Genomic DNA, 21,683 nt, shown 5'->3' on the forward strand with positions numbered 1-21,683 from the left:
GGAAATAAAAACTGTACAATAAGCCGAAAGCTCACAGGCAGTGTTCCTTCAGGTGGACATGGGGAGTGAGGCCTGGTGATAGCTTTTCCTTCTGTTGGGCCTTATTTATCCTCAGAGAACGGTTTATTGTCTGTTTTGAATAAGATCACACAGATTACGAGCTGACACTATTGATCTATGTGACCTGAACAGACCCCAGCGTTTTCACTGGAGCCTGTCAGATCTTAGCGTCTCAGTGTTTCTGGCCTCCTTTTTTGGCTTACAGTCTTTACTTAATATCTCATTAACCCTGAGAAAAATACAAAGAAAGAAACTTAGCCTCAGTAGTTGAAAAATGGGAGTAACTATGTGAACTAATGAACCAGTGATGGGGTGGGTGGGGGAGGGGGAGCAGATAAAGGGCATTCCTGTTTACCCTTTGTTGTCATTCTACAGTCAGGAGAAGATCAGAACGTACTAAAGCATTATGTGACGGAATATTACTTCTTTGCTTTGTTACTCAGAGGCAGGTAAAATGGTCCTACAATTTAGTCAATTACATATGCAAACAGACAGCCCTTCTTCCCGGACCTAGTAAGTGAGTCTCTCCTTCCTCTCCCTCGGCCCTAATTGTACATTCCATCAAAACATTATCAAAAGAAAAAGAGCAAAAATTTCAGAAACATGTGGACTACATGAATTTTAATCCAAAAGTGGTTGACTGTTTAACAAAATATTGCAGATAAATCTGATAGTTGCATATTAATTTTAAGTGACCAAAAATAGTTAATGATTCAAAACAGTACTAAGCTTCATCAAAACCAGCATTTGCCTCTCAAGACAGAGGGTAATTCTCGGGTCCCCATTCAGACAGAAGGTTCTGGGGAAGGAAGGACTCTGGGTGAACCTGGTGGCACAGATGAGACCCAACCCCCTTGGAGGATGACCCAGAGGTGGCCCAGGGCCATACGTGAATCTTGAAATTAATGAGTGGCTCTTTTACTAGCCAATATCTATTTGATGACTGTGAAATACCATTTTTACACCCTATTAAATTAGATTCATCTGGCGTTGTAATGCGGCTAGACTCAGAGTTAATCATCACTAGAGCTATCAGCTTATCTCTTGAATTATCTCACAGATTTGGAAATGTGCCATCATTTTCCACCAATTAGTAGTTCTGTCTGTTAAGAACCTTTTTGCCTGCAGCTTCGTATCCCCAAACAATAATGTTTTTATGAAGAGAAAAAAGAGCTCACAGAGCTTAATGTATTCTCTGCTCTAGTTACATAATTTTTAATAAATGATGTTTTAAATGCTACTTCAAAATGAAATGACAAAGAGATCTACTGTTATTTTCTTTTTGTCAAAAAAAGTTTAAAGATGTTGGCCATGTGGTAGATTTTGTGAATCTTTCTAAGAGGACTGGCACTTTTAGCCTCACAGCTTTCAGTAGATTTCTGCCTATTTTGTACCCAGGGTAGGTATATGCATATAGTAACAGAAACCTACCCAGTTATTCAGAGCTTAAAATTCTATCATCTTTAATCTTTTGTAGTATAGTGACAAACTTGAAAATAAGAAAAAAAAATTTCTTAGTGAATGGAAAAATTACTGTCAGAAAGCCGTGGCATTTTATTCCATAGCAGGTACGGAATGGCTCTTATAAATTCAGATTAAGGCTTATATGGACACACAGAAGGTTGCAAGAAATTACAGCTAAACAAAGAGGGAGGAGGTGGAAGAACTTCAGAGCCCAGCCACATGGGACAATTTACTACAAACATCAACGGCCTGACAGGATAGTACTATTGATCTTTGTAACTCTGGGCCGTAAAGAACATATTAGATTATCATTTGTGTACTCTGTATCAAGCAGAAAAGTTCAAAACAAAATCTGGCATTTGAACTGATTAAATTATCTAGAGAAAGATACGTGGCGTACTGTGTTTCCATCCCTGCTGGATAACTTAAGGGCTACCTTAGGAGAAGCTGATTGTGTTACAGTGGAATAAACTTGAATATCCCTTTAGTCGATTCCTGTCTGCATTTTGTAGGCAGGGGAAGACACTTTTCTATGAGGAAGCCTATTGTGCTGTAGGAGTCCAGCTTTGGTAGAAAAATGGCCAAAGGACAGGAACAATAGGGAAGTAGAAGAACAATATATGAAAAATATTCAGCTCTGTTAGCAGTCAAGAAATACAAAATAAACTGAGAATCTATTTTTGATTTTAGCAAAACAGCAAATTTATCAAAAGTAATGATGAGTGTTGGTGGGTGTAAGAATTGGAAAGCAATTTGGCAGTCTGTATCAGAAACTTTAAAATATTCATTCCCTTTGACCAATAATTTCACTACTGGGAATCTATGTTAAGAAATTCATCTCTAAGAGCCAAAGATTTATGCACAAGGATGTTGACTTCAGCAATATATATTATGGCTGCTGTAATAATAGATCCCATTTATCAAACCCCTGTTATGTGCCAGGCCCCGTGCTAGTATTTAGTATGTATTTTGCTATCTAATTTATATGACCAAAAAAAAAAAAAGAAACCATTGAATGTTCAACAAGAGAGGAACGATTAAATGATAGTATAATGGACTGTTATATAACCAATTACACATGACATATATAAATAATTTTGACAAATGGGTTAGTACTTGGAAGAAAATCAGCATATAAAACCACATAAGGAAATAATTACAAATATATCCACATATGTATCTGTAATGATTTTAATGCATATGTAGGAATAATAATTGTGACTTTATGTGTGTGTGCAGACACACACATTTGCATAAAGATCAGGACAAAAATATACCCAATTTTTACCAATATTACTATCATGATTACTTTAGAGTGATGGGATTATGAGTGAATTTTACTTTCTTCCCTAAGCTGTTCTGTGTCCTAAAGAATGACTAAATATAAGAAAGAATCCAAGAGGGTACCACTTTATGGATAATGAGCTTTGATTATCTGGTGTCGTTGAATAGCATTTGCAGAACTGAATTAAATCTACTTCACATTCTATTTACTTTTAAATCTTACTCTTTGGCAAGTTTCACTCTTTAGATGTACTATAAATGCCTACTACTATTCGTGTGTTTCTAATTACTCTTATTTTTTTTTTTAATAAAGAGAAGCATGAACTCCAGCCAAATGACTTGGACATCTCCAAATCCCTTGATGCATCTGATCGGATATTTGTCTACCGGAAGGACCTGGCTGACACTTTGGTAAGGACCTTTAGCCTTGTACTTGAAACACAGAGACATAAATGTCAGACTGAGAACATATATTTGTATGTTTTAAAGTGAAAGTTAGAAAAATACGTCCAACTATTTCCTCCTGTCGCCAATAATACACTTGTCAAATAACACTACTTTTGCAAATCAAAGGCAGGCCCATCTTTAGGAATTCTAAACTCTTCCTAAGTCAGATCCTGCTTCTCTCTGAGCCCCTGCAACAAGGGATTTGAGAGATATGACTTTTCCGCTGGAATCTTAGTTCCATTTCTTCTTTTTTTGGTGAGTATTTGGTTATTAGGCTGAGAAATGCCCCCTGCGTGGGTGGATTTAAGGGGAAAGAGACTCTGTCCTTAGTTTCTGTGCATTGGGTGCACTTTGAGTGTGCTGTTCCCTTGAAGAAAGGGGGGATTATCAGCCTTCCTTGTGTAAAATGGGCTCATGATTGGGGGGGGGCATCAGATGCCAATGAAGAATAATCATGAGAAGAAATGTAGAACCCACACTGTATGTTATTATTTTCAGTCCTAAATTTAAGAACTTTTACATCTCACTAGATAATTTGTTGTTGATCCCCAAAACCTCAGTCCCATGGTTGCTTTCTGAATGGTAGGGCCAGGCCTCAGATCCGTCACCCACAAAGAGCAGGCTTTACCAGACTGTGATTGTATCGTCCAGACTCGGGGTCCTGGTCTGTTCCATGGAGTCCTCACAGGGTGGGGTCTTTCCAGCTGGCTCCTGTGGTCTGTTATCACTGAGGAATCTGTATACCATGCATGTTAACCAAAACTGCTTATAATAAAAACATTTTATGTAAAGTTATCTACACAATAATCAAGCTACCATAAAAATATTAGTCACGATTATTTTCACAATTATGACCAGACGCGTATGTACTAATTCATAAGCAGTATCTCATTTAACGTTCCCACTCACCATGTGGCATTCAGAGAGGCTGAGTAACTAGTTCCCCACAGCCAAGTCAGGGAGAGGGTTAGGATTTCAGTCTGGTTACATTTGACTCTGGAGCTCCTGCACATTCCTTTCATCTGTACCTCGCGGGCGAGAAAAGGAGAGGGAAGCTGTTTGTCTTACGTGGGCCTTCCCAGCTCTGAGTGTCCTTCCCCAGGTCCCAGGACTTGGGTCTATACATGATGTAATTCCAGCAGTGAAAGGTGACAGACAGGGTGCTGCACAGCATCTTTGAGTAAATAGTGAGAGTGATGTGACTGCACCCCTCCCCAGGGAGGAGGATCTGATATGCGGTTGCTGTGGTGATGGAGGGACCGCATTGTCTCCCCACCCTCCCCGGGGCCACACAGACTTCTCTTGCATCTCCCTTGCATGCATTCCCGGAGCGCTCTTCTACCACGGTCCAGGGCCAGGCTCGCAAGAGTGGAGGGCAGGCGAGCAGCAGTGTCTTAACGGGAGGAATAGGTGCTGTGAAGTATGTCCGAAATGTTTCGAGTTGAGCCAGATGCCACCCTGTGCTCAAATGTTCCCCCCACCAGGTTGACACACCCCTTAAAACTTCCCTGATGGAATTATAGTTTATGTATTTTATCTCCAAAAGATTTCAGTCAAAATGGAACATTATAAGGGAAGGGTAATGTGAGAAATCCCTCATATCCACTATACTTGTGCCTAAATTCATCTTGGAAATTAGGAGTCATGGCCCTGTATGAAAAGAATAGAGACACAGACAGTGATTCTTGGAGAGGGTGATGGTCTGCCTTGAATAACTAGAGGGCAGTGCCAGGGGCAGGGGCGCATTAAGGGAGAAAGTAGGAGGGGTAAAGAGCCATGTGAAAATATCCTTCACCTCCAAATCAGTAAGCGAAGGTCAGTGTTATGTCCCAACTCGGGGCTTTTTTTTTTTTTAACATTTTTTATTGATTTATAATCATTTTACAATGTTGTGTCAAATTCCAGTGTTCAGCACAATTTTTCAGTTATTCATGGACATATACACACTCATTGTCACATTTTTTTCTCTGTGAGTTATCATAACATTTTGTGTATATTTCCCTGTGCTATACAGTGTAGTCTATTCTACAATTTTGAAATCCCAGTCTATCCCTTCCCACCCTCCACCCCCCTGGTAACCACAAGTCTGTATTCTCTGTCTGTGAGTCTATTTCTGTCCTGTATTTACGCTTTGTTTTTGTTTGTTTGTTTTTGTTTTTTAGATTCCACATATGAGCGATCTCATATGGTATTTTTCTTTCTCTTTCTGGCTTACTTCACTTAGAATGACATTCTCCAGGAGCATCCATGTTGCTGCAAATGGCATTATGTTGTCAGTTTTTATGGCTGAGTAGTATTCCATTGTATAAATATACCACTTCTTCTTTATCCAGTCACCTGTTGATGGACATTTAGGCTGTTTCCATGTTTTGGCTATTGTAAATAGTGCTGCTATGAACATTGGGGTGCAGGTGTCATCCTGAAGTAGATTTCCTTCTGGATACAAGCCCAGGAGTGGGATTCCTGGGTCATATGGTAAGTCTATTCCTAGTCTTTTGAGGAATCTCCACACTGTTTTCCACAGTGGCTGCACCAAACTGCGTTCCCACCAGCAGTGTAGGAGGGTTCCCCTTTCTCCACAGCCTCTCCAGCATTTGTCATTTGTGGATTTTTGAATGATGGCCATTCTGACTGGTGTGAGGTGATACCTCATTGTAGTTTTGATTTACATTTCTCTGATAATTAGTGATATGGAGCATTTTTTTCATGTGCTTTTTGATCATTTGTATGCCTTCCTTGGAGAATTGCTTGTTTAGGTCTTCTGCCCATTTTTGGATTGGGTTGTTTATTTTTTTCTTATTGAGTCGTATGAGCTGCTTATATATTCTGGAGATCAAGCCTTTGTCGGTTTCACTTGCAAAAATTTTCTCCCATGCCGTAGGTTTTCTTCTTGTTTTATTTCTGGTTTCCTTTGCTGTGCAGAAGCTTCTAAGTTTCATTAGGTCCCATTTGTTTATTCTTGCTTTTATTTCTTCTAGGAGAAAATTTTTGAAATGTATGTCAGGTAATGTTTTGCCTATGTTTTCCTCTAGGAGGTTTATTGTATCTTGTCTTATGTTTAAGTCTTTAATCCATTTTGAGTTGATTTTTGTCTATGGTGTAAGGGAGTGTTCTAGCTTCATTGTTTTACATGGTGCTGTCCAGTTTTCCCAACACCATTTGCTGAAGAGACTGTCTTTATTCCAATGTATATTCTTGCCTCCTTTGTCAAAGATGAGTTGACCAAAAGTTTGTGGGTTCATTTCTGGGCTCTCTATTCTGTTCCATTGGTCTATATGTCTGTTTTGGTACCAATACCATGCTGTCTTGATGACTGTAGCTCTATAGTATTGTCTGAAGTCTGGGAGAGTTATTCCTCCAGCCTCTTTCTTTCTCTTCAGTAATGCTTTGGCAATTCTAGGTCTTTGATGGTTCCATATGAATTTTATTATGATTTGTTCTAGTTCTGTGAAATATGTCCTGGGTAATTGGATAGGGATTGCATTAAATCTGTAGATTGCCTTGGGCAGTGTGACCATTTTAACAATATTGATTCTTCCAATCCAAGAGCATGGAATATCTTTCTATTTTTTAAAGTCTTCTTTAATTTCCTTCATCAATGGTTTATAGTTTTCTGTGTATAATTCTTTCACCTCCTTGGTTAGATTTATTCCCAGATATTTTATTACTTTGGGTGCTATTTTAAAGGGGATTGTTTCTTTACTTTCTTCTTCTGTTGATTTATCGTTAGTGTAAAGAAATGCAACTGATTTCTGAACGTTAATTTTGTAACCTGCTACCTTGCTGAATTCTTCAATCAGCTCTAGTAGCTTTTGTGTGGACCTTTTAGGGTTTTCTATATATAGTAACATGTCATCAGCATATAATGACACTTTTACCTCTTCTTTTCCAATTTGGATCCCTTTTATTTCTTTCTCTTGCCTGACTGCTGTGGCTAGGACTTCCAGGACTATGTTGAATAGGAGTGGTGATAGTGCGCATCCTTGTCTTGTCCCAGATTTTAGTGGGAAGCTTTTGAGTTTTTCACCTTTGAGTACTATGCTGGCTATAGGTTTGTCATATACAGCTTTTATTATGTTGAGATACGTTCCCTCTATACCCACTTTGGCGAGAGTTTTTATCATAAATGGGTGTTGAATTTTATCAAATGCTTTTTCTGCATCGATTGAGATGATCATGTGGTTTTTGTCCTTTCTCTTCTTGATGTGATGTATTACACTGATTGATTTGCGTATATTGAACCAGCCTTGTGTCCCTGGGAGGAACCCCACTTGGTCATGATGTATAATCTTTTTTATATGTTGTTGGATTCTGTTTGCTAAAATTTTGGTGAGGATTTTGGCGTCTATGTTCATCAGTGATACTGGCCTGTAATTCTCTTTTTTTGTAGTGTCTTTGCCTGATTTTGGTATCAGGGTGATGGTGGCTTCATAGAATGAGTTTGGGAGTATTCCCTCCTTTTCAATCGTCTGGAAGAGTTTGAGAAGGACTGGTATGAGTTCTTCTTTGTATGTTTGGTAGAATTCCCCGGTGAAGCCGTCCGGTCCTGGACTTTTATTTGTAGGGAGGTTTTTAATTGCTATTTCTATTTCCTTTCTAGTGATCGGATTGTTCAAGTGTTCAGATTCTTCTTGATTCAGTTTTGGTGGACACTATGTTTCCAGAAACTTATCCATCTCCTCTAGGTTATCCAGTTTGGTTCCATATAGTTTTTCATAATATTCTCGTATGATATTCTGTATTTCTATTTTGTTTGTTGTAATTTCTCCATTTTCCTTTCTTATTTTGCTAATTTGTGCTCTCTCTTTTTTCTTCTTTGTGAGTTTGGCCAGAGGTTTGTCGATTTTATTTACTTTTTCAAAAAACCAGCTTTTGGTTTGGTTGATTTTTTCTATGGTGTTGTTAATCTCTATTGTATTTAATTCCTCTCTGATCTTTATTATTCCCTTCCTTCTGCTGCTTTTTGGGGCTTTTTGTTCTTCTTTTTCTAATTCATTCAGGTGGTGGGTTAAATTGTTTATTTGAGATTGTTCTTTTTTGAGGAAGGCCTGTATCGCTATAAACTTCCCTCTTAGCACTGCCTTTGCTGTGTCCCATAGGTTTTGAGTGGTTGTGCTTTCATTATCATTTGTCTCAAGGTATTTTTTAATTTCAGCTTTGATTTCCTCATTGATCCATTGTTTTTTCAATAACATATTGTTTAATCTCCATGCTTTCCTTTTTTTCTCCTTTGTTTCTCTGTTGTTGATTTCCAGTTTTATGGCATCGTGGTCAGTAAAGATGCTTGAGATAATTTCTATCTTCTTAAAATTGTTGAGGTTTCTTTTGTGCCCAAGTACACGATCGATCCTGGAAGATGTTCCATGTGCACTTGAAAAGAATGTATATCCTATTTTTTGGGGGTGTAATGCTCTGAAAATATCCACCAAATCTAGTTTTTCTATTGTAGTATTTAATTTCTCTGTTGCCTTGTTTATTTTCTGTCTGGAAGATCTGTCTAGTGATGTTAATGCAGTGTTAAAATCTCCAACTATGATTGTATTCCCATCAATATCCCCCTTTATCTCTGTTAGTAATTCTTGTATGTACTTAGGTGCTCCTATATTGGGTGCATATATATTCACGAGTGTAATATCCTCATCTTGTATCACTCCTTTAATCATTATTAAATGTCCTTCTTTATCTTTCTTTATGGCCTTTGTTTTAAAGTCTATTTTGTCTGAAATCAGTACTGCAACACCTGCTTTTTTGGCTTTTCCATTTGCATGGAATATCCTTTTCCATCCTTTCACTCTCAATCTATATGTGTCCTTCTCCCTAAAGTGGGTCTCTTGTATGCAGCATATTGAAGGTTCTTGCTTTATTATCCAGTCTGCCACTCTGTGTCTTTTGACTGGCGCATTTAGTCCATTAACATTTACAGTAATTAATGATAGATGTGTGTTTATTGCCATTTTGAACTTATCTTTGCAGTTGAATTGGTATATCCTCTTTGTTCCTTTCTTCTTCCTTTTGTGGTTTGGTAATTTTCCTTTGTATTATCATGGATTTTATTTAATTTTTGTGACTCCTTTGTAAATTTTTGGCTTGTGGTTACCCTTTTTTGTAAATCCGTCAACCCATTACTATAACTGTTTTTATTAAACTGATAGTAACATGATCTCAAACCCATCCTACTGTTAAAAAAATTTTAAAAAGAAAGAAAAAAATATTCTATGTTTCCCTGCCTCCCTCTCCCACTCTCAGTGATTTGTATGTCTTCTTTTATAATTTCATGTTTACTTTATTTGTAATTCATGAGTTATCACCTTTCCAGTTGTGTGTTTCTCATTTCTGTAGCATCCTGCTGCTTTTCTATTTAGAATAGCCCTTTCAATATTTCTTTTAGCATGGGTTTAGTGTTGCTAAACTCCTGCAGCTTTTTTTTGTCTGTGAAACTCTTTATTTCTCCTTCTATCCTCAAGGATAGCCTTGCTGGATGAAGGATCCTAGGCTGCATCGTTTTTTCATTCAGGGCTTTGAATATATCTTGCCACTCCCTTCTGGCCTGTAGTGTTTGTGTAGAGAAATCAGCTGAGAGCCTTATGGGGGTTCCCTTGTAACTTACTCTTTGCTTTTCTCTTGCTGCCTTTAGAATCCTTTCTTTATCCTTGACTCTGGCCATCTTGATTATGATATGTCTTGGTGTGGGTCTATTTGGGTTCTTCCTGTTTGGGACCCTCTGAGCTTCCTGTACTTGGATATCTGATTCCTTCTTTAAGTTTGGGAAGTTTTCAGTCATGATTTCTTCAAAAACCTTTTCAATCCCCTTTGATCTTTCTTCTCCTTCTGGGACCCCTATTATGTGAAGATTGGGACGCTTTATATTATCCCATAGGTCCCTTATGCTATTTTCATTATTTTTTATTTGCTTCTCTTGTAGTTCTTCTGAATGGGTGCTTTCTATTGCCCTGTCTTCTAGATCACTAATTCGTTCCTCTGCATTATCTAGTCGGCTTTGCACAGCTATTAGATCATTCCTCATCTCTGTCAATGAGTTTACCCATTCTACTTGGCTCTTCTTTATAGCTTCAATTTCATTTTTGACATATTTTATATCTCTAAACACTATCTCTTTTAATTCCTTCAGCAATTCGATCACTCCTTTTTTGAAATCTTGATCTAGTAGGCTACCGATGTCTATTTCGTTGATCTTTCTTTCAGGGGATTTCTCTTGTTCTTTTAATTGGGAAAGGTTTTTCTGCTTCTTCATCTTGCTCATACGTCTTTGGCACTGTGGTTTATGGAGTATCAGTTGTTTATTTTGGTCCTTAAGGATTTTATCTATCTGATGCGTATTTAGGAATAGAACTTAGGGAAAAAAGAAAAAAAAAAAAGAGAGAGAAAGAATTTTAAAAGAAGGGAGAAAGAGGGTTTGAAAACAGTGTATAATGAATAATAGAAGAGTGAGTTGAAGCAGAGTATTAATCGGGTTGAGACGTCCTTTTGAAACCTTTACAAAAAAAGGGGGGGGAGATGAATAGATGTATTTGAAACCTGTGTCTAATCAATAGCAGGACATCAAAACCCAAGAGAAATAGAAATGAATTAAGAAGTAAAATTTAAGAGAGTAATAGAAAATAGAACAGGTAAAAACAGATTTAAAAAAAAAGGGGGGGGGTTGTCGGTGTTCTCCTGGAGTCTGTGTGCTTTTAATGTGAAGTCTTTTTGTCTTCGTCCTGTTTTGGAAGCTCAGCTTGCTGTTTTCAGAGGCCCTCCGTTGGCGCCCTCTTCTGTGCTGCTCCCAGCACCTGTCGGCAAGCAGATCGCGCCTCCTCCTAACACTGGGTCAGGTGCAGCTCTCTGCTGTGGGCGGGCGGGTCGCTTGCCCCTCCGGATGCCGCAGTCAGATGTTGCAGACTGGCCGGGTCGGAGGGCGGGTCGTGCCCCCTCCCAGCACCTCGGTCAGGGGCTGTGTTCCTGCCCAAAGGCGGGGGTGGGGGGTGGGGGGGGGGGAGGGGGCGCTCTCCCTCTACCTGTGCCAACGTATTTCCGCTCTCTGTGCGGCTTCGCGCTCCGCCCTGTTCGGCGCTCCGTAGGTGGGCTCCGGGAAGACCGAGGGACAGCCCTGTCCCTGCTCCGAGCCAAAACCCAGCTCCTTGTTTGTCTTTGTGGAGCAAGTTCTCTGAGGGACCAGGATGGAAGGATCCTATCTGCCCCGGGCTGCAGGCCAGTCTCAGTCTGGCCTTTGAGGCTGGTAAACCCTTCGGTGTGGATGCAGGTTTCGCCCCCGCCCCCGTCTGAGTGCTCAGCGCGGAGGATATGGTGGCTGTGCCTGAGCCCCACCTCTCTTCCTCCGAAAACTTTCCGCGGGTTTTCAGAGATGGGGGTGTGCACCCTTCCCCGAAGAGCACATCAACCTTGCTGTTTTATGGAGGGCCCAGGTTGTTCTGCCCTGTGCACCCACAGCCACGGCGCGCAGCCCCTTGCGTTCCCCCGGGGCTGCCTCCGTGCAGCCACTTCCGTCCTCCGCCGGGCTTGTGCAGCCTGGCCCTGCCCGCCGCTGCCGGCCCGCATCTCAGGCTGGGTGTCGGGGGGACGCTCTGTGCCCGTTTAACTTAGTTCTGTTAGTCAAGGGCTGCTCTGTACAGATCCGAGCCTCAGAGGCTCCCCCTCCGTCCTGCTGGCCTCTCAGTTGGAGAGGGGAGACCCAGCGAGTGAGCACCAGTCCTCCTTTGCCGCTCCCTCCCCACGGGACCCGTCCCGCGCTGCTTTGCCTTTTGTTCTTTCTTTTTTCCTTTTCTCCTACCAGATTTTTGGCGTCTTTATGTTTTGAAGAGGGCGATGTTCTGTCGGAGTTCCACAGGTGCTCTGGTTGGCTGAGTGGGTCTGTAGATGTGGGTCTTGGTGTATTTGTGGGAGAGGGTGACCTGCGATCGTCCTTCTACTCCGCCGTCTTCCCCTACTTCAACTCAGGGCTTTTTGAATGTCTGGGGTGCAGCGTGGGTCCATCTGGTCCCAGTGTACCCAGACCAATCTCTGAGGAACCTGGGAGGCTTTCCCACACCTCAGCGCCTCAGTGTTTGCACTGAATTCATTCTTTACAACCTTACTGAGCTCGATCCACCCTGTATCCCACTCTGGGGACACAGGGATGGTTTATGCCTTGACCTGCTCTGAAGAGAATCAAGTCTCTTGTGGAAAAGCTTGTGAAAATCTTGTCATTTTTTAAAATTAGGAAACCTTTTCATAAACATAAAAATTTGAAAATGTGGATAATTTATTTTTCTTCTTTTTTTTGGATTCAATACTGAATACTTAATTTTCACTTTTTTGTATATATATTTTTACTGAAGTATAGTTTACAATGTGTCAATTTCTGGTGCACAGTATAATGCTTCAGTCATACATGAGATTTGCAGATACTAACTAATATATATAAATAGATAAACAACGAATTTATACTGTATAGCACAGGGAACTACATTGAATCTCTTGTGGAAACTTATAGCAAATAATTTTTTTAGCACTTCAAGAAATAGAGGTTAATATTTGGAATCTACAGTATTCCCTTCATCCTGCTATGGCCTTTATTTTTGCAGTCCCTTTCTCTTTCTTCCAAGCCAAGAACTGTTTTAACATCATAAACTATTCAAGTCCAACCCTTCAAATGGGAGAATTTATATCTTTATTAGAAAATATCAAATATTTTAAAAAGATGCCACATAATTTTTATTTTAAAAAAATTTTTAATGGAGGTACTGGGGATTGAACCCAGGACCTCATGCATTCTAAGCACATGCTCTACCACTGAACTATTCCCACCCCTCCTGCAAATAATTTTTAATATATTTCACGGTGACAATAGATTTACATTTGTGGTAGCGTTCAATAATTTTATGCCAGATTTTAAGGACATACTATTATTAGCAAACTCATAGCTATTTGTACAGGGAAAGTAATTGATACTTTAAAATAATCATCCACCATGGGGTATAAATGAAGTCACTATTATTTTTTATTTTCTATTTAAAAAAAATTTTTTTTTTTGCTTTCCATGGGCATTTTAATCAAATTTGTAAATGTGTGTCTGGGATGAGACTTGTTAAACATATTTTCTGTAAAAGCCATGTCTGTCCTTATTGAAGTGCACCGTGACATTTCTTTTGTTTGTTTTTATACTAACCCTGCTGACACATTAATTCTTACCAGAAGCCGCAGTGACTTCAGGGCTTTAGCTTTCATTATGCTGTCTGCTGGGGCAGTGTTTTATAATCAGATTTGTATGTGCACATATGTGTGTGTGTGTGTGTGTGTGTGCGTGCGTGCATGTGTATGTGTATGTCGGGGGGAGGGGCGGCTCAGTGAAGTATCATTGATCACATTCTACTGCTTCCAAGTCCGTTTCCTAAATTGACTATAACTCACTGAAGGCGAACAGACCAGGGAAAATGGTAAGTGCACTCAGACAAGATTGCTTCTTTAAGTGGGCCTCTGGTGCCTTTCTGTGGCCAGACAATTCAGTGCCAAACGTTTGGGAATTTACTGAGGACCCTTTTGCCTCTGTCTGTTTAGAACCCATTTGCAGACAATGAGGAATCACAGCAAAGGTCGGTTAGGATTTTGGGAATGAACACCTGGGATCTTGCTCTGGAATTAATGAATTTTGACTGGAGCCTCTTCAATTCAATTCACGAGGTAAGTAAAGAATGGAACAATAAAATAAGCTAGTGCGATTTTAACTGTGAATTCTTTTTGAAGAATATTTGTGCATGACTAGGTTTTAAAAAGATCCATAATCTAGGATACTACAGCCCAAAAATACATTGAAAGACTGACCCCAAACTAGGAAAATCAGAAGGCATGATCATACTTCATTTGCACCTAATACAATTGTATGTTTGTGTGATGTAGTATACATATGCTGTATTTTTTTTGTTTGAAAACATTTGCATTTGTATATATTTATATGTAGATAAAGCTCTAATGGGGTTGAAGAAACATTGTACATTGGAGACCTTTGATAATGATATTTTAATTTTTTCCAGGACCTTTACAGTACTTATATGAGTCACATTTTGTATATACTTACACATACATACCCATTCTTAAGAACATTCCATAAATTTAGACTATGCTGCAAGACTTCAAGTACTTTCTTGAAAATTTTGAGGTGTATTTCAAATTTTCATGTCCATCACCCTCTCCCCGAGGACAGCTTAAATACTTATAAAACAATGGGTGAGGTACAAAATGCTATTGACAATTAATGAATCACCATGGCCGGTGGAAAGCCTCACAGGAATCAGGAGATGAGAAGTGAGGTGCTTCTGTGCTACAGTGTGTTGAGGTTGCTTTGCTGTGTCATGAAATATTTCATTATAAAAGGCCTTTCCTTCTGAAGAAGGAACTCATGCCCAACTTAGGGAACCCCAAGCTTCACTTTTATTTTGGAATGTCTTTTAAATATCCTCATATTTTCTCCTCAGAAATATTCCAGCGTGATGATCTACATTGGAGCAAGTAGTGAACTCATTCAAGCTAAATGACTTGTGACTTTGGAAATGTTAATAGAGTAGGATGTGTCCCTGCTTATGCAGTGGGAGAATGTCAGTTACTCCTGTAAAACACACACCTGCACACACATACACCTCCTACCCATCCAGTTAGAAACAAATTTCTTCCATTGCTTTGCATATGACCAGTCTATATCAATAGTTACTGGTCTAACTCAATTTTGTAAATTTTGTGTCTTGTCCTAATCGCACTCTCTTTTGGATTATGGTTTGACAGTGTCTTCTATTAGTGGTTCTCAAAGAATGGGTACCCAGACCAGCATCAGCACACCTGAGGACTTGTTAGAAATGCAGATTTAGGCCAGCCCACAGACCTACTGACTCAGAATATTTGGGGGTTGGGGCGCAGCAGTCTGTGCATTAACAGGCCTTCATGTGATTCTGATTCACACTGAAATGTGAGGGTCTAATGTGCATCTTAACAAATGCTAGTGATACTCATTTTCATTTGAAGTTGCCTATATAACGAGTTTGGGAAGCTTGGATTTGACTTAACTTTATGACTTAAACTTTAGAATGCCTTAGATTTTCATGAAACACATCATTCTTACATTCTAAAAAATTTCACATATTTATATAAGTTCACTATGTGAACATTATTCAATAGGGCATTTCTAAAGTCAAGATAAATTGTCTTGAATTTAATATATTGCTGTTTGCTATGTTCTCATAACATATCATGGTATGAGAGTGGCTACCTGCCATAGCTCTTAAAAATGGACTGAATTTTGAATCAACTTGACTTTGTGCTATAAAAATAAATGCTGCTGGCATAAATATACTTTCTTTCAGCAAGAGCTGATCTACTTCACATTCAGCAGACAAGGAGGCGGGGAGCACACAATGAACCTCAGCTTTCTGCTGCAGAGATGCAATGAAGTCCAGCTCTGGGTGGCCACGGAGATTCTGCTCTGCAGCCAGCTGGGCAAGCGAGTGCAGCTGGTGAAAAAATTCATCAAAATTGCCGCTCAGTGAGTTTCTAGTGGTAAAAAATGCAGTTCCTCTCCTCTCCTGAGCCTTTTTTTCTTGCAATTATAAGAAGAGTTGGGATGCAAAAGTATAATATTGACTTAAGTGACCAAGTGATTGAAAAGGTCTGTTTCTGAATATTTCTGTCTTTGCCTTTGAAGTATGTATATCTTAAAGTAAATGTCAGAATACCAGACTGAAGCTGAAGCACTCTGCTCTTTGCTATAGACAAAAGCAGGCAGTGCACGTGTGATGGGGCCATCATGCAAGTAAATTACAAAGTGGCCAGGTGAGCTACAGTAGGTTAGGGAAATGGGGGAAGTAGCAGTGAATGAGAATCATTGAAAATCAGATGCGTTCCAAGATTCTGCTCTTGGCTCGTTCATGCCCAGAGTATGAACTTTGCAAACTCCTTAGCAGGCTCTGCACCATCTGGTCTCCCCGACCTCTGCGCCTCACCCCACGCTGCAGTCACTCTAAGTGGCTGTCCCTTTCCCTTGCATGCCGTTATCGAAGCCCGGACGTGTGTTGTTGGCTCTGCCTAGAATGGCCACTTCCACCCAGCAAATTGTTGTGATTTTTCAAGACCAATATTGTTTCCTTCTTGAAATCATCCCTGACTTTCAAATGCAAGGTCAACTACTCCCTACCACAACCACCCCCTACCATGGTGCACACATGTTTTTTGCCCTTTTTTAAAACTTCTTCATTATGCTGATTAAACTTACCTTTTTATATAGGATTCTTGCATTGGGCTGTGTTAGCTTCCAGAGGATGGGGACCGTTTCTAATCAATCACTGTGCCTGGGGTGCCTGGTACTGAACTTGGTAAATAGCAGTGACTCAATAAATGCTGGTAGAATGGTATTTTAGTAATTTCCCGGGAGCATCTCTTAAAATGCCAAATTAACATCCTAAGACTACTCTTGGGACAGCTTCCCAACAGAACCAAAATATTTTCCAGTTCCTTTTACCTCCTAGTCTTCTCATTTTTTTCCTCCTTTACTTGTCAAAGTAGTTTTTATATCAAACAGTTTTGAGTACATGTCAGTGTAATATATTCAGGAAATATGTATTGATCACTCATTATATATGCACATCCATGGAGGATATTGTGGGGAAATTACAGTAAGCCTACACTCAAAGCCCTGCTTTCCAGGACTTTACTGTCTGCTGGGAGGATACTTTCTATAACTCAAATGGTTAATTTGCAAAATAGAACAAGGGGAAGGGTGCTCTATTATGAGATGAAATTCTGTTGGGGGCTTTAGAGGAAGGGAAGCTTTATGCCAAAGACGTGGGAAAGATAGATTAGAACAACATTTGGAACAGAGTAGCATCTGAAGCTACATTTGAATTCTGGGTAAGAATTCAAGAGAGCACACTCTCCATGGAGGTCAAACTCACCAGAGGAAAGACGTAGAAGAGCGCATTGGAGGCAGAGAGAGTGTGGTCAGAGAAATGAACCTCGTCCAGTTTGGCCAGAGTGGAAGGTATTTGTAAGGAAGCCGTGAGACACTGATACAGAAAGGAAGGTGGGACCAGATTGGAAAGGACGTTGACTTTCAGATTGAAGAGTTTGGACTGAACTGAGACGACACTAGGGATTCTTTGAAAGTTTTTGTGCAGGAGTTGGATATGATTTGAGTTGTCCCTCAGGAAGGTTGATCTGAAAGTAGCACAGAGACTGAACTCTAGGCAAGGAGACCCCAGAAGCAGAATATTTGGTTTACTTGGGTGAGAGATAATGGAAGTACCTGACCTGCTGTTCGATGTGACTGGGAATGGAAGGAGAGATGGATTACAGATAAGCCTAAATCTTGGTTGCTTTTATGGTGAATGCTGCTGCTTTTTTTTTTTTTTTAATTTGGCCATCACATTCTACAATAGCCTATGAAACTCCTTAAAGTTGAAGCTCTTTTGGGTCAAAAGGTTTCTTATAAATGCCAGTTACTTGGTGAAATGGGGCATTAATACCCCATCGAGTAAAATGATACCACATAGCTTAGTTCCCAGTATAAGATTGTGTCTATCCTCAGGGAAATGAAATACGTATATTCGTACCTTCTCCATATGGCCCTATGCTCTTCAATTATTTGCTATACTGCTCTCTATCCCTAGCCTGTAGAAGAGAGTGCCAAAAGAAACAGAAAGTTAAATTCTTCACAATCACAGTAGTAGGAATGGCCGAGGGAAAACAGTAATTTCTGTGATCATGAAGTGTCTTCCCTGCCTACGGCATCCTATTTGCATATTCATGTTTCCTTCCTCCTCACCAATCCCATCCCCCTCCTCTGTGGATTGAGTGGACTTTATTTCTTCACACAAAGGAGTGTTCGCTGAACTGGAATGTTTTAGTGTCGGACAGTCTGTTCTTCTGATGGAATGAATGAGGCTTGGTAAAGGAGGGCTCCAGATGGGGATGGTAGTCCATATTTGTACTGTATCAACTTGTCTTATAGGGGGAGGATATAGCTCAAGTGGTAGAGTGCATGCTTAGCATGCATGAGATCCTGGGTTCAATCCCCAGTGCCTCCTTTAAGAGTAAATAAATAAGCCAAATTACCTTCCCCTACCAAAAAAAATTCTTGTCTTATGGAGAAATCGTGTCTATATTAATTTCTTTTTTCTTCTTACAGATTCAGGTGTTCTTCTTACAGATTCATATTTTAAATATGACAAAAAAGAGATATGAACCAGGAAAACTGTTTATGGGGAGCTGAAAGATAAAAGGATTGAGAATTGTATCTAAGATTTCATATAGTTAAATGATGCCAAATACAAAGAAGAATTTTTAACTTTTTTATAATGAATAATAATAAAACTATTTCCCTAAAAAGGTCTTGTTTTTAGCTCCAACAAATGCTGTCTGAAGGGCTTGCTGTACACTAGGCATTTGAGTGATGAGAAACGACAGAGCCATCAGGGCTTCCATCATGCAGTAAGGTGGGAGTGAGAGCGAGCTTCTAGGTGAGACAGGGGTGCAGCAGTTCTCACTGATCACAAAAACCTTGACAGAGGAGCCTGGCATTTCAAATCATCCCATCAAGAGATGGAGCTGACTGAAGTCTGTTCTGGCTGGGGTGAACTTTCCAGGTTGTGATGAGATAGGAAGATGGAGTGAGGGAAGTGATGGCATAAGGAAAGAAGAGTTGCAGTATTGACGCCTTTAGGCACCAGTGTTTCTGAGAAATAGGTGGATTTCTAAATCATAGACTAGGAAGAGTCTTGTTTGTTTATTCGTGGAATATACCAAGTGGGGTCTACTCAGGAGAAAGTTGGCAGAAACCAAATGAAGGAGCCAGTTAGGCTAAGTTTCAGGTCCTCTTGCCTACCAGGGAACTGGAGGCAGAGTCTAAAACTGGAAGGAAGACTGTGAGACAGACAGACCGGGGCCCGTGGAGACTCAGCGGTGGGGGTCCTGAGGACTGTGTTCACCCAGATGCTTTGAACAGTAGGGATGGAGGCAACAGTGCCTTTCCAGGTTCCCCTATTAATGGGTATAGAATTTCCAAAATGCTCCCAGGTGTGACCCCCACTCCCCCACTGCCTTGATGCCCAGGCACAGCTGCCCTGGGAGTGTGCAGGCCGGGAGCAGGCTGCTCAGGCAGGACCGGCCCGGCACCACCAGCTCTACGTATTACCACTTTAAGAGCCCAAACCAGTTTCCTGGTTCTGACTAGAAATCTAGCTTAATTTTAAAAAACCATAAATACAGTAAAAAGTTTTATACACAAAGATATTTATTGTCTCAATCTGTATTGAATTGTATTTAATTGAAAATAATTTAAATGTCAGCCATGAGGGAAAAGAAAACAAATTATGAAATATGTTTTTGATAAAGTGTTATATAGCCATTAATGATGACAGTGAAGAATCCATAATAGGTAACACGTTATGTAACTGATAAAGCAGGAGGCAGAGTTATATATACACTATTCCCAAATTCTATTTAAGACATTGAAGGAGTTGTTATGGAAGAGATGACATCCCACACTGGGTACCCAAGTAATTTTTATGCACCCAACTTGCTGCTAAGCACTTTCATATTTTTTCATATTTAATTATAAAGTTAGAATAATTTTGCAGGCTTAGAAACTTGCCTCCAAGAAGTTGTCTCCTTTTTTAAATTTTTAAAAATTATTTTTATATAATTTTTAAAGGTTACTTTTCATTTACAGTTATTACAAAATATTGGTTATATTCCCCTTGCTGTCTAATAACATCCTTGAGCCTGTCTTACACCTAATAGTGTGTGCCTCCCAATTCCCCATCCCTGTATCTCCCCCAACCCATAACCACTAGTTTGTTCTCTATATATTTGTGAATCTGAAAGAAATTGTTTTCTAATACATCCTAGATTGAGGAGTGTCTGGGATGCACAGGCTGTTCCAGCTGACTGGAAGCCCAACCTCCCTCTGCTGTATCAAGCCCCTCAGCTGGCTTTGAAAATCAGTGGAGTTTTGACTCATTAAGTTGAAAGGCACGATTGACGTTGTGTAGAGCAGATAACCTGACACAGTAAATGGAGCTCAACATGGTCTTATTTTGCATTTTATTTCCTTAAATGAGAAATGTGGGAGAGTATCCCCATAGTATATGCCATACTTTATTTATTGTTTTGTTTTTGTTTTCTTTGGAGGGGGGTAATTAGATTTATTTACTTATTTGTTTTTTTTTTAATGGAGGTACTGGGGATTGAACCCAGGACCTTGTGCGTGCTAAGCACACTGCCACTGAGCTGTATCCTCCCTCTATGCCATACTTTAAATATATACATATCATAGTAGCTATTTTGTTGAAAGCAAAGAAAATATACCTAAATGTAATGAGAGGGGGAGCTTAGACCTGTGAGCTGAGAGAGACTTGTTTGTCAAAAAAGAAAGGCAGATCCGAATTAGAGACAGGACCAGAGAGCTGTTATAATGAGGGTAGGGGATACATAAACTTCTGAGAGTTTTCAGTTGAAATTGTAAATGCATCGAAAATAGGTTTTTTAAAAGGAGGAATCTTGTGAGTGTCCAGAGAATATCAAGAGCACAGATCTTTTCCTGAAGGTCTGGAGTTGCTGAAGCATTTGTGATCAGTTGTGTTGAGGGAGTAACACCCGTCCCACAGGTCAAGGGTACAGAGGTCATCGAGCAGAGTTCAGCCCTGCCCTAGACGTTGAATTCTGTGGCCTAGGAGAGTCTTTGCAGCTTTATCTTTTGTGATCATCTGGTGAAAGGATGTGGCTTCAAAGTGCCTTCTGCTTTCTTTTATCCCGTAGCTGCAAAGCACAGAGAAACCTGAATTCTTTCTTTGCTATTGTGATGGGTCTCAACACTGCTTCCGTCAGCCGGCTGTCCCAGACCTGGGAGGTGAGCCTTGGGGGTCCATACGGAGGGTGGGATTGGGAGACAGATGAAATGCAATGGGAAATGTTCCACCTAAAAAGCCTTTATTTAAAATAAATTGACTTAAATGGTTTAAACGAAATAAGTACTACTAGAAAAAGAAGAGTTAAAAATTAATGTCTCAAGTCAGTAGGGACTATTCTGAGCAAATGTTCTTTAAAATTGTTCTATATATATGAAAGAAACAAAAATTATAAAATGCTCCCCAGCTAGAATTAGTTCCTGGCTTTACTCCCTTCAGGGCTTAGTTACAGTTCCACATGGTCCTTTCAGAAGCTCACCTGTGTGTCCAGAAAGCAGATTTGCTGAGAAGCTGATGAATGGTGAGCTCCTGGATCTCTCCCTCGCAGGGCTCCTGGCAGTGTATTCATGTCGATGAAGTGTATCTTTGTAAAACTTGCAAAAATGAAGTAATTTTGTATTCTTTTTCTTAGAAAGCTGCCCGCACAATGTGGTAGGTGGCAGGCTTCCCCAGTCCTGGCTCTGCCTGTCCCTGTAGGGTGATGAA

At 40.0% G+C, this 21,683-nt stretch overlaps 1 protein-coding gene across 6 annotated transcripts in view; it reads left to right on the forward strand.

Annotated features, from left to right (window-relative positions):
* The window catches only part of RAPGEF5 (Rap guanine nucleotide exchange factor 5), a 241,565-nt gene that overhangs the window by 199,333 nt on the left and 20,549 nt on the right, over nt 1-21,683 (forward strand). For all 6 annotated transcript variants that reach the window (XM_074367361.1, XM_074367358.1, XM_074367360.1 and 3 more), the window contains 4 exons: nt 3,122-3,219; nt 13,810-13,932; nt 15,603-15,781; nt 21,049-21,139. In XM_074367361.1, coding sequence (XP_074223462.1) covers nt 3,122-3,219; nt 13,810-13,932; nt 15,603-15,781; nt 21,049-21,139 — 491 coding nt within the window. The remainder of the gene's footprint in view (nt 1-3,121; nt 3,220-13,809; nt 13,933-15,602; nt 15,782-21,048; nt 21,140-21,683) is intronic.

This window comes from Camelus bactrianus, chromosome 7 (genome assembly GCF_048773025.1).
Source record: "Camelus bactrianus isolate YW-2024 breed Bactrian camel chromosome 7, ASM4877302v1, whole genome shotgun sequence".
NCBI classification, from domain to species: Eukaryota; Metazoa; Chordata; class Mammalia; order Artiodactyla; family Camelidae; genus Camelus; species Camelus bactrianus.